General features: G+C 41.9%; 3 protein-coding genes across 3 annotated transcripts in view; 1 reads left to right on the top strand and 2 right to left on the bottom strand.

The window, feature by feature from the left end:
- Positions 1 to 330: 330 nt before the first annotated feature.
- On the bottom strand, positions 331 to 1,575 carry sft2d3 (SFT2 domain containing 3). The gene has a single exon (XM_071523104.1). The coding sequence runs from the start codon at positions 1,526 to 1,528 to the stop codon at positions 842 to 844; it is 687 nt and encodes a 228-aa protein (XP_071379205.1). The 5' UTR covers positions 1,529 to 1,575; the 3' UTR covers positions 331 to 841.
- A 1,291-nt stretch (positions 1,576 to 2,866) lies between these two features.
- LOC139647236 (dual specificity protein phosphatase 18) lies at positions 2,867 to 4,390 on the top strand. The gene is made up of 2 exons (XM_071523102.1): positions 2,867 to 2,892; positions 3,670 to 4,390. Exon 2 carries the CDS (start codon positions 3,677 to 3,679, stop codon positions 4,346 to 4,348), a length of 672 nt encoding a protein of 223 aa, XP_071379203.1. The 5' UTR covers positions 2,867 to 2,892; positions 3,670 to 3,676; the 3' UTR covers positions 4,349 to 4,390.
- A 10,577-nt stretch (positions 4,391 to 14,967) lies between these two features.
- Positions 14,968 to 16,176, bottom strand: part of LOC139647230 (erythroferrone) — a 14,217-nt gene continuing 13,008 nt past the window's right edge. The window contains exon 8 of the mRNA XM_071523096.1: positions 14,968 to 16,176. This exon is cut by the window's right edge and continues 81 nt beyond it. Coding sequence (XP_071379197.1) covers positions 16,159 to 16,176 — 18 coding nt within the window. The 3' untranslated portion in view covers positions 14,968 to 16,158.

Here is a 16,176-nt window from a genome sequence, read left to right as displayed (position 1 = left end):
TAAGCAACCGACCGCAGAGTAGACAATCTGCTTCCTGTTTACACACCTGCACGCACATGCCCAGTGTGCGTGAGTGGTCATGTGATATGTGTTTTCAGGCGTGTTAGTATGGATGGAGATTATTTCTGAAACGCTCGTGTGGATGGAGATGGTTTCTGTATTAGTGTGGATGTGGCCTTAGTAGTGGAACCTGGTGAGAGAGGAACAGGATCGGCCTCCAACATCACCGAACCTTCCCTTTAATCTTGACCCTCATGGACCACAATGCACCACTTCACCTCCCACAATCCCACTGGCTTTTTTGGTAATCAAACAACTCTTTCACTCAAGTCCATTTTATTGATTAAAATTACAGTAGTGGAAAAAGAAAACCCAACCCATCAGTTTTACAGATTGCAGTTTACAGTTTTCTAAGTTATTTGGTGGTTTTGGTCCCCTGTGAACAACAAGAGCTGCGGAGCGTCTCTGTCCTGCAGCTCGGGGCTTCCCTAACACTTTCTCATCCAATAGATGAAGGATCCGCATCTGATGAAACCTTGACTTGATCCACATGTGAGAAGAGTTTTTGTTGTTGGACAGGATTTAATACAGAACTGTCCACGCTGCAGGTGAAGCCTCTGATCAGAATAGACATTACATCATCCTCACTGTGCTGACTGCAAATAAATGAAACAATAATGAAATTAAACTTCCTCATTTTTGCTGGGAACACGTCAGTTCAGGGACCCCGAACCCCACTTTGGGAACTTCTGCTTCGGTCCGTCCTGTCACCCCGGCCGGGTGGATAAAGCACCCACCGCTCAGTTACATCTGTCCGGCTTGGTCCTATAAGGTCTCCGGGTCAGATCGGCATCGTCTTCCCGGTGACAGTCCTTTTGATGGCGGACGCCGCCATTCCCCCCATGAACCGGATCCCGGCGCTCCCCCCGGGCAGCAGAGACACCACGTACCCGGCGATGACGGCGATCTGCAGGATGGCTCCCAGCGCGGTGAGCACGGTGCTGTGGAGGCTGAGAGCCGCGTACAGAGTCCCGCCCAGGGCGCACAGGTAGACCGCCGCGCCGGGCGTGGGGAAGCCGAGCAGCCGGCTGGGGCCGCGCAGCACCGCCGCGCCCAGCAGCGCGAACAGCGAGCCGAGCGACCAGAGCAGCGCGAACTTGCGGGCGTAGAGCAGCAGCAGCGGGGCGTACAGGGCCGACAGCCCGAAGCACAGCGCCGAGAACGAGATGCAGACGCCGAAAGCGACCAGGCGCTGCTTGCGGCTCATGCCGGGCAGGCAGGGGTCCGGCTCGGCGGACCACGGCCAGGAGAAGCCGCCGCCGCCGCCGCCGCCGCCGGAGCTCTGGCCCGCCGGACCGCCGCGGCCGGACAGCGGGCTGGACCAACGGCCGAACCAGCTGCCGGGCACCGGCTCGGCCTCGTCCGGGTCCACCGCGACGCTGCAGCTGGAGCCGGACTGGGAGATGGTCTTCGCTCCGCCTTTGGACTGAGCCAGATACTCCTGGAGCTGTCGGTTCAGTTCCGCCATGATAGCAGAGACGAGCTGGTCCAAAAGGTCCGCTGTGTGTTTGTTGACAAACCCTGCAGTGCTGGAGTCAGGAAGTAAAATACTGATGACGTCATGATACCTGCAGCATTTTGATGACGTAGGTAATCTAGACCAAAGGTTTGTGTAATATTTGTAGGGGATTTTTTGTTCTTTTTCACGAATAAATAGCCTACAAACAGATAAATGAGAGAGAAATGAATTAAGGTTAAAAAAGAAAACAACACCAGAATGATTATTGAAGTTAGAAACTGAAGTTAACTGTCCGTTTGTTTAATAACATATTAACAGTTGCTATTATTGTTGCTGTATAAATATCTTCATTTGCAAGAATATCAGTCAATAACAAATGAATTAAATAATTTAGATTTGTGAATGAAGATGCTCCTAATTATGTTTCCAGGTTTACTGTGTGTTAATGAACCACCAGACCTGAATTTTTATATGTATATATATATATATATTAATTTTATTTGATAGGGACGATGCAATTTAACATATTGCTAATTTTCAACTCTTGTCCCCAGTTGGGCTTTTACATGTACAGTGTAATTAAAATATACAGCTTTCAGTATCATAAAACCACAATACACTACAGATATGGAAATACAATAAAATACACATATCACAATACACCAATACACATACACCATACACCAATAGTATCCACCAATCAGGATCTAAACCCTAAAAATGACACACAGCAGCTGGACCTCAGTGTTTTAAACCAGACTCATAGACTCATAGCCCGCTGCATGCCATCAGTTCATAAACATTACAATAATGTAATATATAATAATAAACATTATTTATATAGCACTTTTCTCGAACAGTTTACAAAGTGCTTCACAGTGTATCACATGACAAGAAAATAAACCATGAACACCATAAAACAAATAGATAAAAATCACGACACTACAGATATAACACATAGAATAAATAAGAATAAGATAAAACGAAACACAATAAAATAAACAAAATTGTATAAAGTGGAATTAATTACAAAAAAGCTGTATTAATGTTCTATTATAGCTTTATCATAGTATTATTAATTAGTATTATTAATGATATAAACCAAACAGTTGGATTTTTTAATGTTGCTGTTTGATGAAGTCAGACAGAGTCACGTGACGAGGCTTCCAGCTGCCGGCCCTAAAATTAACCCTGTCGCCTGATTGGCTGGCCGGCTGACACACAGAGCCTTTTAGGGAGTGTGTGTGTGTGTGTGTGTGTGTACGTGCGTGTGTGTGTGTGTGTGTGTGTGTGTGTCAGCGGCCACTCCTTCACTTTGCGCAGCGATAAGAGGAAGGAATAATCAAGACCAAACTGAAGGAACCAGGGACCAGGTAACACACTGGACTTGGGTTCTGGTGACTTGGGACTCGACTCTGACTTGTACTCTGATGACTTGAAAAGGTTTCTAAAGTCTTGACTTGAGATCTTGTGTTTGTGTAAATGACTCAGATTGAAAGTGATGAGATTTGTTCCAGCAGACGACTGAATTTAAATTCTGTTTTCTGAATTTGTATGGAATGATTGAATTTATTGAAGTTGAAACTGATTATAGAAATCAAACTCATGATGCTCTTACCAAGTTTTTATCCTATTAAAACCATATTGCATTGAAAAGTCCTAGATATTTAGTTTTCTTTAAGATATTAAATTGATACTGGACTCTTGATTTGTTCTGACTTGACTTGCTGTTCTACATTTAGACTTGAGACTTGACATTAATGACTTGGACTTGACTTGGACTTGGGACTTGAGCAAAGTTGACTTGGTCACTCCTCTGCTGTATTTGCATATATATCATTATCAAATGAATACTGACAGTTTTAACACAGGAAGTTTTGCCATCTGAGATTTGCAAGGGAAGAAATTAGATTTAAAGGTGCAATGTGAATCATATTTAACCATCAATGTATTATGTATGAGATTAATTGTGATATCTTGGTCTAATGACTGTAAACAAATGAGTCCATGTTGGAGCTGACTGTTTATCTCACAGCAGTAGTATTGTTAGTTCTAATGTTTGAATGAATGAAGCCAGTGGAAGGTGGAAGGTCCTCACAAGTACAGTAACACCAACCTGTCCCCCCCCCCTCCCCCCTCCCCCCCCCCAGCCCCCCCATGTCCGTCTCTCAGATCACCCCCACCCTGTTCCTGAGCGGGGCCGACGCCTCCCTGAACCCGGCGCTGGTTTCTCTGAAGCGGATCACGCTGATCGTGAACGCCACGCTGAGCCACGCGTGCCCGGTGTACCCGGGCGTGGAGTGCGTCCGCGTGCCGGTCAGCGACCTGCCCGGGGCGCGGCTGGGGGACCACTTCGACCGCGTGGCCGAGCGTATCCACGGCAACCGGGCGGGGGCCACGCTGGTGCACTGCGCCGCCGGGATGAGCCGCTCGCCGGCGCTGGTGATGGCGTACCTGATGCGTTACCGCGGCGTGACGCTGAGCCGGGCGCACCGCTGGGTCCTGGACAGCCGGCCCGTCGTGCGCCTCAACGCCGGCTTCTGGGAGCAGCTGCTGCAGTACGAGAGGCGGCTGTACGGCAGGAACACCGTGAGGGTGGCGAGGCCCGAGGAGCCGCTGCCGCCGCCGCCGCCGCCGCCTCTGACGCCGAGGACACCGAGGACGACGAGGGCGGCGCTCCTGCAGCAGCAGCAGCAGGTGAACAGGGTGATGCTGGTGCCCAGGTCGCCGCTGATGACCCGGGCGCCGCTGATGACCCGGGCGCAGCAGACGGCGACGCAAACAAAGAGATGGAAAAGAGGGACGAGACTCGGCGGCGTACGAGTCTGAGCCGAGCCGAGGAAGAGTGACGGCCCGAGCGACCAATCAGACGCCGGCTGCTCTGAGCGGACCGAGCAGAACAACAGAGGAGGAAAACACTTTTTTTTTTTTTTTAAAAAGACGTTGTGAAACAGCATCTTTTCTTCCTTAATGTGATGTACTTCCTGTTGAAACAGGATGTTGGGGCGGGGCTTAACGCAGGGAGGGATCAGTCAGAAGTCTAAACCAATGGGAGATCAGTCAGGGAGAGAAAGGCAGTTTGATTGGATGGGAGGAGCGGAGGGGCGGGACTGTTCAAACATCTGTGATGTTTTATTGGCTGTGGTTTTTATTCCCGCCTCCTGGTACACGATGATGTCATGATGATGTCACCATTAAAGATACTCCAGGAAGTAAAGGACTGGATTTCATTTCATGGAGACTTTAAGCTTCAATAAATTTCTTACTTTCTGTACAAGTTGTTTCTCCTCCAGTGTTTTGCTCATTTGTCCAGTTTGGGAGCGCGTCGTTTTCCACCTTTATAATAATGATATTAATGATAATAATAATAATGATAATAATAATACTAATAATTTTATTTGTATAGCACCTTTCTTAAAACAAGTTTAAAAAGTGCTTCACAACCAGTAAAAAACAATAGACAGTTAAAAAATAGAATAGAATAACTAGAAATAACCGCCTCACGGTTGTATGCCTCCGCCAATAAACTTTGTTTTATCATTGCAAAGACAGTCTTTATTTATTGAACATATATAATTAATGTGATTATTAGGTCAACTTAAAGGATTTTGGTGTCTGCAAAAGTAAGTGACATCACTTCCACCGTTTTTGTAGAATGACCCAAGATCATTTTCTCAGCTACAGTGGTAAGCAAAACATTATGATGTCACAGTGAAGTTGACCTTTGAACTTTTGGATATAAAATGTCATCACTTCATCATTTTTATCCTATTAGACATTTGTGTGAAATTTTGTCATAATTAGCGTATGAATTCTTGAGTTATGGCCAAAAACGTCTTTTGTGAGGTCACAGTGACCTTGACCTTTGACCTTTGACCACCAAATTCTAATCAGTTCATCCTTGATGGGACGTACGTACGGACAACATAACACCTCGGCCTCAGCTGTCCCCGGTGCGGAGGTGTAAAAACAGAATAAAGTTAAATTAAAGATACATAGAACCATGCATGTTATCAACAGAGTAAAGGGCAGTGAGTAAGGTGCATGGAAACAGGTGAAAAAAAAAGCTTGCTCATAAAAGTGAGTCTTCCGAAGGGTTTTGAAGGACGATACTGAGCTGCCAGCCTGATCTCTAAGGGCCGGCGCTCCACAGTCTGGGGACGAAGACAGCGAAGACCCGGTCCGCGTTTGTCCTGATACTCCAGACTTTGGAACAACCAGGAGGTTCCTGCTGCCTGAGGGTCTCAGACTGTGCTGCGGCTCACAGGGAGATAAAAGATCTGGGGCCGGATCCACCGATGTGTTCTTAAGACAGATCTTAAGAAATGACATAAGAGGAAATTTGCAAAGTGCAATTCCTCAATATTTTCTTAGTAACAGTCTCATTTCTCACGAATTTCTTTAATTTTCCAACTTAAGAACTTCTCAAAATAGGGCCTGAATTAATTCTGGTTAATAAACTTTAGGCTTACTGCCATTGAGGCTAGGAGACAAGGCTAGGAGGCTAGGAGACAAGGCTAGGAGGCTAGGAGACAAGGCTAGGAGGCTAGGAGACAAGGCTAGGAGGCAACCCAAAGTGCTTCCATCTACAAAACAATTGGGGAAAAACCTATTTAGAGCAACTAGAGCAAAGATTTAAACATTGGTTGCTGTTGGTAACTGTAAAATTTGCATCTTATTTCCAACAGACATGAGACAGAGGCCTACCTGGCCCTACACCAAATAAAGCTTTACAATAAATGTTCATCTTAATGTTAGGTGTAGGGGAACCTATGAAGACTTTGAACTATAACCTACTTGTCTAAAATGTGTTTAAATATATGATATTAGAGGCTTACCTTTTCACTGTAGGAGTTTTAAGACAGGTGAAGGGCCGTCTTAAAGTTAAGAAAAAAATCAAGAACAAATTTGACAACTTTCATTTCAAGAATACCATTTATTCCTAAGTTTTTTCTTAGGAAGAAACATAAGAAGAAAGTTAAGAAAATATATAAGAACTGTTTTTGAGAATAGCATTTTTTTGTATCGTACGAAAGTTAAGAAAAAAAATCACACTTGAGAAGATTTTTTTTCTTAAGAGGGTTTTGTGAATCCGGCCCAGGAGCCGGGGACGGGCTTCTACACTGACCATCCAAAACATCAGGGACACTTTCATGAAGCAAACTGATGAGGTGAATCCAGGTAAAATCCATTATCCATTGATTTCCCTCAGTAAATCTATATTGATCACAAAGGAGGAGACGGAGATAAAGAGAGCCAGACGAGTTACAGAAGGATTTTAAACTTTGGACGCAACTGAGATGGAAACTTGTGGAAACGACTGCAGCTCAATATGAGGAAGATTTTTCTAATATTTTGTACATGTGTCAGTTATTCTAGCAGCTGTATTGTCCAGGATGACAGGATGCAGCTGTGAAGCTTCATGTTGCTGCAGACAGAAGTTTACAGACAGAAGATCCCGTGACTCAGATGTATACTGAAATATATTTTTTCTAAATATCTCTCTTTTCAATCCCTTTTCAATTCTTTGTTTCCTCTTTCTGCTGCTGCAGGACAGGCAGACGGGCCCAAAGTGTTTTAAATGCCTTTTATGGTGTTTTAACCTTTTTTTTTCCTGTATAAATGAACAACTGAATGAAACTGATCAAATGTTATCAGAAGTTTTAATACAATATAAACTTCTGTTGTATCTGCTGAGTCACTGATCAAACGTTTTCACTGCAAAAAGTTCCAGTTAGTACAGCAGATAAGCAAAAAAATCTTTCAAATCTGGAAAGAAGCACCAAAACTTTACTGAGTGTACCTCTAGGGTCATTCCTTTGAAAAATCCCATTAGCCACGTAAATTTCAAAATGGCTGGCATTTTTAAAGATGGCTGCCATTTCAGCCATTTTTTTACCATAGAATTTCATTGTCCGGGCTGATTTTGATGATTCTGGTGTCAAATGACAGGTTTTAACTATGGAAAATGTAAATTTATACATCAGAAATCATTTGTATATCTCCTTCTGCCATTTACTCAGAATATTTTTTAAAAGTAATGTGAAAAATATGCATAAACACAACATTATTTCAGCAAAACTTTTATTAGAAATGATGTACAAAAATTGTCATTTTATTTGCACATGAGGAGATGAATATGATCCTTTGGCTACAATTGTACACAGAATTTGTACTGTGTAGCATATAACATACAAAATGTAAAATGCAGTCATGTATAATCTGAACACTTTAAGATCAATGTATATTTTTCACATTGAAGACATCTGTAATCTGACCTGAACATTCCAGGATCAACAGTTCTGTTAGAGTAAATGTACATGTATAATCAACTAATCTATGCTCTGGGTTGAAACAGAGCCTAATCTGCAGCTACACAATGCTGTGCAGGCAAGACCAAAGCTGTAGCATTTGCACCTTCCACGGCGTTCAAATTTGCATCCACACTTGGTCCGTTGTTGGCAACTCTCTGTAACAGGGGGGAGATCAGTCCACAAGATCTGCCACAGAAATAAATAGTATTTCCGGGCCGGAAATGGTGGCCATCTTGGAAAAGTGGCTGCCATCTTGATTTTTGCGTGGCTAATGGGTTTTATCAAAAGAACAATCCCCAAGGAGTATTTGTGCCAATTTTGGTACTTCTTTCCACTTGTGAAAGATTTTCCTACAAAAATGCAATTAGCTGCTACACTAAGTGGAGGTTTTGGTTGAAAAAAATTAAATGAATCCATCACTTCAGAATCCTTTTATTGACCAAGTATATTTGCACTTACAAGGAATTTAGCTTGGTGGTTGCTTGTGTACTTTGTTAAAAGACAGAAATAACAAAACACAACAGAAACCAATAAAAACAGTATGTTATATAAATGGTATATAAAAAAACAATAACAAATATGAACAGAAGAAAAAGATAAGATCAGAATCAAATACAGAATATAGTTATTGCTTTTCGTTATTTATTTTATTGTTATTATTATTGTTATTGTTATTAGTATTATTATTTGCTTTCATCGCAACGCAATGCATCTGCAACGGATTGAAAAAGAAAAAAAGTTGAAAAGAAAAATGGATTGTCATTTGAGATGGAGGAGCTTCCCTGTTTTTCCCAGTTTTTTAAGCTTCCTGTGTTTCTGCACACAGTCAGCATGGTTCAGATACAGAGGTGGGATGTAACAAAGTAAAAATACTTCATTCCTGTACTTAAGTAAGATTTTCAAGTATCTGTACTTTACTCAAGTTTTTCTTTCACTGAAGACTTTTTACTTTCACTCACTACATTTCAAAAGAAAAATCTGTACTTTCTACTCACTACATTTTCAAAACAGACTCGTTACTCTCGGGAAATCATCGACTGATTTTCCAAAAAAAAATATATATATTTTCAGCATCTGACGGCTTCCATCCTGGAAACAGCTGATCAAGAGCCAGATGTGATCGGCTGCTTGTTCAGCAAAGCGACACCAAAAATTAGGGAAAGGGAGAGAGAGAGAAGCAACAGGAAGAAGAGAGAAGCAACAAGAGAGAGAAGCAACAAGAGAGAGAATTAACGTTAGTGAATTCAGCTGCTAGGGTTCAGGTTCCTGATCTGAGCTGCAGACTCTTTCTCATCTGGGATTCAGAGGAACGCTCAACAGAAAACCAGTTTAGAACATTAGAAATGACTTTTTTAGAGAACGACTTTTACTTTTATACTCCAAGTAAATTTAAGTCCACGTACTTTTATACTTTGACTTGAGTAAAGGATTTGAAATGGTACTTCAGCTTCTACCAGAGTATATTTTTAGATGAGTATTTGCATTACTTACTTGAGTAGGGAGTTTGTGTACTTCTACCTCCTCTGTTCAGATAGCAGCGCTCGTGAGAATCCATCACAGGAAGCATGAAGCCAAACTTTCTGTTTTTGTCTTATTTCACTGAACTGAGTCGAGTGTTTTCATCTCAGCACTGCATCCTGCTCTGCTGTCTGTCAGTCAGTCAGTCAGTAAACCAGTCAGACAGACAGACAGTCAGTCAGTCAGTCAGTCAGTCAGACAGTCAGTCAGTCAGTCAGTCAGACAGACAGACAATCAGTCAGTCAGTCAGACAGTCAGACAGTCAGACAGTCAGTCAGTCAGACAGTCAGTCAGTCAGTCAGACAGACAGTCAGTCAGTCAGTCAGTCAGTCAGTCAGACAGTCAGTCAGTCAGTCAGTCAGACAGACAGTCAGTCAGTCAGTCAGTCAGACAGTCAGTCAGTCAGTCAGTCAGTCAGACAGACAGTCAGTCAGTCAGTCAGTCAGTCAGACAGACAGTCAGTCAGTCAGTCAGTCAGTCAGTCAGACAGTCAGTCAGTCAGACAGTCAGTCAGTCAGTCAGACAGACAGTCAGTCAGTCAGTCAGTCAGTCAGTCAGACAGTCAGTCAGTCAGACAGACAGTCAGTCAGTCAGTCAGTCAGTCAGACAGTCAGTCAGTCTCAGAACATGAGATCTCGTGTTGTTAAGATGTCTGTTTTCAGACTGCAGCTCAGGACTTCTCTACTGTTTGTTACAACCAAATACTAACTCTTATAGGTGTTTGGTGTGATGATGATGATGATGATGATGATGATGATTACTGCCTGAGGAAGCAGGTCGCCCCAGTGCATGATGGGATGTAATAAGGAGAAATTAGATTTGAAGATTCAGATCAAACTTCATCTTCTTCATCTGTGAAGAGCTGCTGGACATTGACAAGGATGTTTACTGGAATAGAATAGAATAGAATAGAATAGAATAGAATAGAATAATCATGTAAAGCAGCTTGGTACCTTGATTGATATTTATACTGTATACTGTATATGTAAGTGTACGTGTCCTATTTTTTAATTTTTTTCTTATGCGTGTCTGTGTATGCAAACTCTGTACTGTTTTTGGAATATTTTACTGTTACCGTTTTACTGTTTGTTTGTTAACTAAAATACCAATAAACAGACATTTAAAAAAAAGAATAGAATAGAATAGAATAGAATAGAATAGATCTTTACCAGACCAGTGCCTGTACCAAACCATCCTGTCCATTAACCTTAATGGAGAAACAGACTGTACTGTGTGTTGCAGTTCTGCTGTGTGTCCAGCAGGAGGAGACAGACACAGTGCTGCTGGACTGGGAACTGGAAACCATTAAAGATCCAAACTGGTTTCTGTTGGTCTGGATTCAGCAGACTATAAATATACTGTGTATATATTTATATATAATTGACTTCATTTGTACGGCTCTTTGTTTTGACAGTACAAAGTAGTCTGACACAAAAAACTAAAATTAAACATCAGTGTCATAAAAATAAAATAAGTAAACAGTGAGGTGACTGATGAGAGCAGCTGGAGGTTCGGCGCCAGGAGGACGGAACCTGTGATGCATCATGGGAAAGGTCTGCCGCCTGTAAATAACTTCCAGCTCTTACTCATCTGATTTGATCTCATTTGACCCACAGGAATCATTTCGGTTTCACTTTATATTATTTTATCTTAAACAGCAGAAAGTCCACATGTCGTCCGTCAGGAATGAAGCAGGCAGCCAATCAGCAACAAGATGATGATCCTCCCTCCGGGTTTCACCAGAATCAGACCGGCGGAGTTTACAGTAAAACACATTTGGCCAATTAAAGTTGTTTCTGAAGACAGCTGTGAGTTGTTTGCCTGATATCAGACAGAACTGTCAACTCGTTCCACTCCATCTCCATCTTCAGTCTGACATTGCCTCCACTCTGACCGATTTCCGTGGGGGAGGGGGATTCGATTTTCCCTAACCAATCACTAGAGACCGACGTATCCGCCTGAATCTAACGTCATTTTAAGTGGACGCTGATGCGTAGCCATGACAACACCAGAGACGGTTCAGAAAGTATAGAGCATCTTTGACGACACGGAGCCAAGTAAAAACAAAGTACAACGACTTTTAATGGATTCAGAACAGCCTGGATAGCAGCGTCTATCTTGTCGTTGTTACTCCTCCTTGGTTCCGGCGCACAGCTTGACGACGGCGTTAGTCCCGCCCCCTGGCTCTGATTGGCTAATCGTTAGTCCCCTCCCCCGGCGCTCATTGGACCTGAGAAACCGCTGTTTCATGTCACGATGCCAGACCAGAATCAGTCAACTCAGTGGAGTGGGCGGAGTCAAAGGTCTGGACCCAGGCAACAGGATTTGTGTAGCAGTGTTCATGTCAGTCAGACTCGTCAGGAGAACAGCCGAGTCGTTTTAGTTTTCCTCTCTCTGTTATCAGTCATGACTCTGAACTCTGAACCCAGACATGTGTCAGAAGCTGCTGTCTGTTCTGGGCTCCACTGTTTTCAACAATACATTAAAAATAGTGAGGAGACAAACTTTAATCATTTAACAGAGGTGAGGATTTGGACTCGAGTCACAATTTTAATTTTAACTTATGACTTGACTTCTTTTGGTCCTGACTTGACTTGCTGTTCTACATTTAGACTTGAGACTTGACATTAATGACTTGGACTTGACTTGGTGATCTGTACGTTTAGACCTGGGACTTGACTTGAGACTTGTGCCTCAAGGCTTGAGACTGACTTGGGACTCGAGCGAGGCTGACTTGGTCTCACCTCTGTAATTTAATAACAATAAGAGCAGCAGCAGGATCAGAGTCATGAATCAACACATCAAAGAGTCTGAAACACAGGAGATAGACCGCAAAAAGCAGAGAGCATGATGGGAGCAGAGGAAGTTTCACTACGGAACCAAACTCCTTCATTTTATCCCTGAAATCTCCTTCATTTCTCATCACATAAACATTAATTATCCATTAAAAATAACAGCTTAGTAAAGTAAGGTCAGTATCATGGCTTTATAAGGGATTTATTCATGAGTTGATTCACAGAGACTCTAGAAATTAAGGGATTTTTTCATGCCTTTTGTGCAGGTTTACAGGTTATTAAGTGGAAATTAATGGAAAGTTCCTGTCTCCCTGAATTTTATATTAAATTAGGGAAGTTTAAGGAGGTTTTGATGGGGTCTCTTCTATTAATAACTCCCTTATCTCATTTTAAGGGGATTTTGCAGGAATTAAGAGGTGAATTACTGTAAACGTAAGGGTATTTTAAGGGATTACTGGTTTGTAGATTTTATTTGTAGATTCACTTTCCAAATAACATTAAATTTATTATAAAGGGATAAAAAATAGAAATAAAACAAAGTCTGCTGAGTGACAACAAGTCATGAAATTAATGCCCTTACTACATGGAAACTATGACTCTGTGTGTGTGTGTGTGTGTGTGTGTGTGTGTGTGTGTGTGTGTGTGTGTGTGTGTGTGTGTGTGTGTGTCTAATGAGCCATGCTTTCAGCGAGGTCGTCATGCAGCTCTCATTATTCTGTCGACACGCCTTGTACGGTAACACAGCCTGTGTGTGTGTGTGTGTGTGTGTGTGTGTATGTGTGTGTGTGTGTGTGTGTGTATGTGTGTGTGTGTGTGTGTGTGTGTGTGTGTGATTACGTGGCTCGGTGCCAAGCATAAGGCGCCACTTTATGAGCACGATGATCTCACCTCGACCCACCTCCAAAACACCGAGTGTATTCAGCTGTGTGTGTGTGTGTGTGTGTGTGAGAGAGAGAGATGTAATGTGTGTGTGTGTGTGTTTGTATGTAGACAGAGACAGGTTGTGTGTGACAGAGAGAGAGAGAGAGAAAACAGTGTGTAGAAGTGTGTGTTCGAGTGTATGTGTGCGATAAAATGTGTGTGTTTTTGTGTTTATGTGAAAGAGTGTGTAGGTATGTTTCTGTTGTGTGTGTGTGTGTGAGAGAGAGAGAGAGTGTGTGTGTAGGCATCATTAATAATAAGAATAATATTAACTTTATTTGTATAGCACTTTTCTAAAAACAATGTTTACAAAGTATAATACCATAATTAAATAATAAATTGGATATAAAGTGTGGAAACGAGTAAGAAAAACAACAAATGGGCACAGTGGAGGAAAAAGTCCTCAAATCCTTTACTAAGTAAAAGCAGCAACACCTTAATGGAAACATACTTCATTAAAAGTAAAAGTTCTGCATTCAAAAGTTTACTTCAGTAAAATATTATATACTGATATTTTGTACTTTAAATTTGATCATGTTCATGCAAAAAAAAAATCCAGAAAGGGCAGAAAAGCCTCTGAAACAACATTTAGACCATCATGGGACACTAAAACTCTCCACTGAGGATTATAATACTAATACTAATACTAAGAATAAGAATATATAGAATAATATATTCATGCATATTTGTGTGGAATCTGATCACAGTGACTTATTAGAATCAATTCAGTTTAAAGGCTGCATTTCATTTTTGAGGTGTGTTGATCATCCATTACTTTTCATTGTCACTAGTATATCAATTATTGAAGCATGAACCTGTCAGAAGTATTTTAATGTTGTCGGTCTAACTGCTCCATATACTGTTGGGCAGTTTAAACTCTAACAATGCAACATGTTTTATGAGCTGATCGTATGTTTTGATGTAAAACCTTATTCTGCAAAGTAACTAGTAACTCCAGCCGGCAGATAAATGTAGAGGAGGAAAAAGAAGAAGATTTCCCTCTGAGATGTAGAGGAGGAAAAGTAGAAAGTCTCACAGGATGGAAATACTCAGGAAAGAGGGGCCCGTTGCACAAAACACCTTAAGTTAAGATTTTCCTTTAAGTCCGAGTTTAGGTTCCTTAAAATAAAATCAGTTGCACAAAACACCCTTAAGTCTTCTCCTTAAGGTTTCCTTAAAATGTTCACGTAAGTATTTAAGGTTTTCTCCTTATCTTGGTCTTATACTTAAGGAGTCCCTTAAAGTTAGTTAAACCGTTGCACAAAAGACCTTAGCAACCAAAGTAAGGAAAAAAACTTAAGGTCCCTCTGACTCTATCTTAACAACATGGCCGAGTTTATGGCGATAAATGAAGACGTTGTCGTATTTTTTTTGGACCTCTTGGATGAACCTCTTCACCAGACTTCTTGAATTAATTTTCGTTGCAATTTCCTCCCACATTCGTTGTTTTCTGTTTGCTGTTATTTGCGGATCAAATTTACTTTCTAGCATGTGCTTTCTTTTATTGTATTCCTCCAGAAGTATAATCTTTTCCTCCTCTGACCAATTTGGTGTTCTTGTCTTCTTTTCTTCTGCCATTTTTTTTTACTATCTATCGGCCAACTCTGTGAGACGTCTCCATGGAAACTGTAGAATTTTACCGCTGTAAAATCTCTTTCAATGCAGTAAATGCCTTAACGTTTTTCCTTAACTAAGGAAACCTTATAAGGGATTCTGTGCAACACCCTGAAGTCCCTCAGCTCAGGAGAAATTAAGCCTTAAGTGTCATACTGAAGGAGAAAACTTAATGTGTTTTGTGCAACCGGTCAAAACTGAACTGAAGTACTTGAGTAAATGTACAAATGAACAACACTGATGACCGGTAGAAACATTTTATTATCAGAAGAATTATTCACAACTTGTTCGTCACATCCAGAGGAGAATAAATATTAATATTAAAGCAAAACAAAGAGAGAAAACATTCAAACTACAAATACAAACTTCAGATCCGTCTGAAACTCAGAGACTCAGAGACTCTCCAACTTTTTCCAGTTCATAAAGCTTCTCCTCTGTCCGTTCTAAACAGCTGGTGTCTGGTCGCTCTTTCCCGGGAAAAATCCTCTGCCGCACAGGAAGTGATGCGTTTTACGTTTCCAGGTTTGTTTGGAATCAACAGAAGAAGAAGAAGAACTGGGTAGTTAGCATGAGCAGCGATAGCCACCATGACTGAACAGACAGAGAGAAGAGAAACTCAAACTGTAGCGACAGAAAACCCAAGCTCCACCCACACTGTTTGATTGACAGGTGATCTGTGGGAGGAGCAGAGCAGAAACACCACAGAGAGGCTGAGGGACAAAGATGGAGACTGGATGTCAAAAAAAAAAAAAAAAGTAAACCGAGGAAGTGGAGGATGAGGATGAGCAGGGTGAGGAGTTTGAACCTGTGTTTGGGTTCAGGACGCTCTCTCTCTCTCTCTCTCTCTCTCTCTCTCTCTGTCTCTCTCTCTCTCTCTCTCTCCCTCTCTCTCTCTGTGTCTCTCTCTCTCTCTCTCTCTCTCTCTCTCTCTCTCTCTCCTCTCTCTCCCTCTCTCTCTCTCTGTCTCTCTCTCTCTCTCTGTCTCTCTCTCTCTCTCTCTTTCTCTCTCTCTGTGAGGCAGCACCCGGGCGATCGACAGGCTCCAGAGTCTGTTCAGCCCCCGAAAATATTGAATATTGGCACAAAATATTGGCTATTGGCAGCTTTAAAAAAAAAAAAAAAAAGCGGTATTTGGCGTCAAAAATCAGTCGCACCCTGGAACAGGTTTATCTGACAGGGTGTGTGTGTGTGTGTGTGTGTGTGTGTGTGTGTGTGTGTGATTTCATTATTTGGTTTACAGCCAGACAGAACCTACTATCAATATATATATATATGTATATTTATGTATTTATATCTATTTCTTTGCTCCATCAGTCAGTCTTGTATGGAAGCAATGTCAGCAGAGCAGAACTGGTGAGTCCATTAATATCTTCATGTTCTCTGAGCTCTGACTGAGCATGTGTGTGTGTGTGTGTGTGTGTGTGTGAGTGTGTGTGTGTGTGATGTGTGTGTGTGTGTGTGTGTGTGTGTGTGTGTGTCACACTCCCAGCAGTAT

Source organism: Centroberyx affinis, unplaced genomic scaffold, assembly GCF_046629955.1.
Source record: "Centroberyx affinis isolate AG114_WGS23_722 - 3 ecotype Tasmania unplaced genomic scaffold, CSIRO-AGI_Caff_v1 ptg001064l_1, whole genome shotgun sequence".
Taxonomy (NCBI): domain Eukaryota; kingdom Metazoa; phylum Chordata; class Actinopteri; order Beryciformes; family Berycidae; genus Centroberyx; species Centroberyx affinis.
This window is presented reverse-complemented; position numbering and strand designations above follow the sequence as displayed.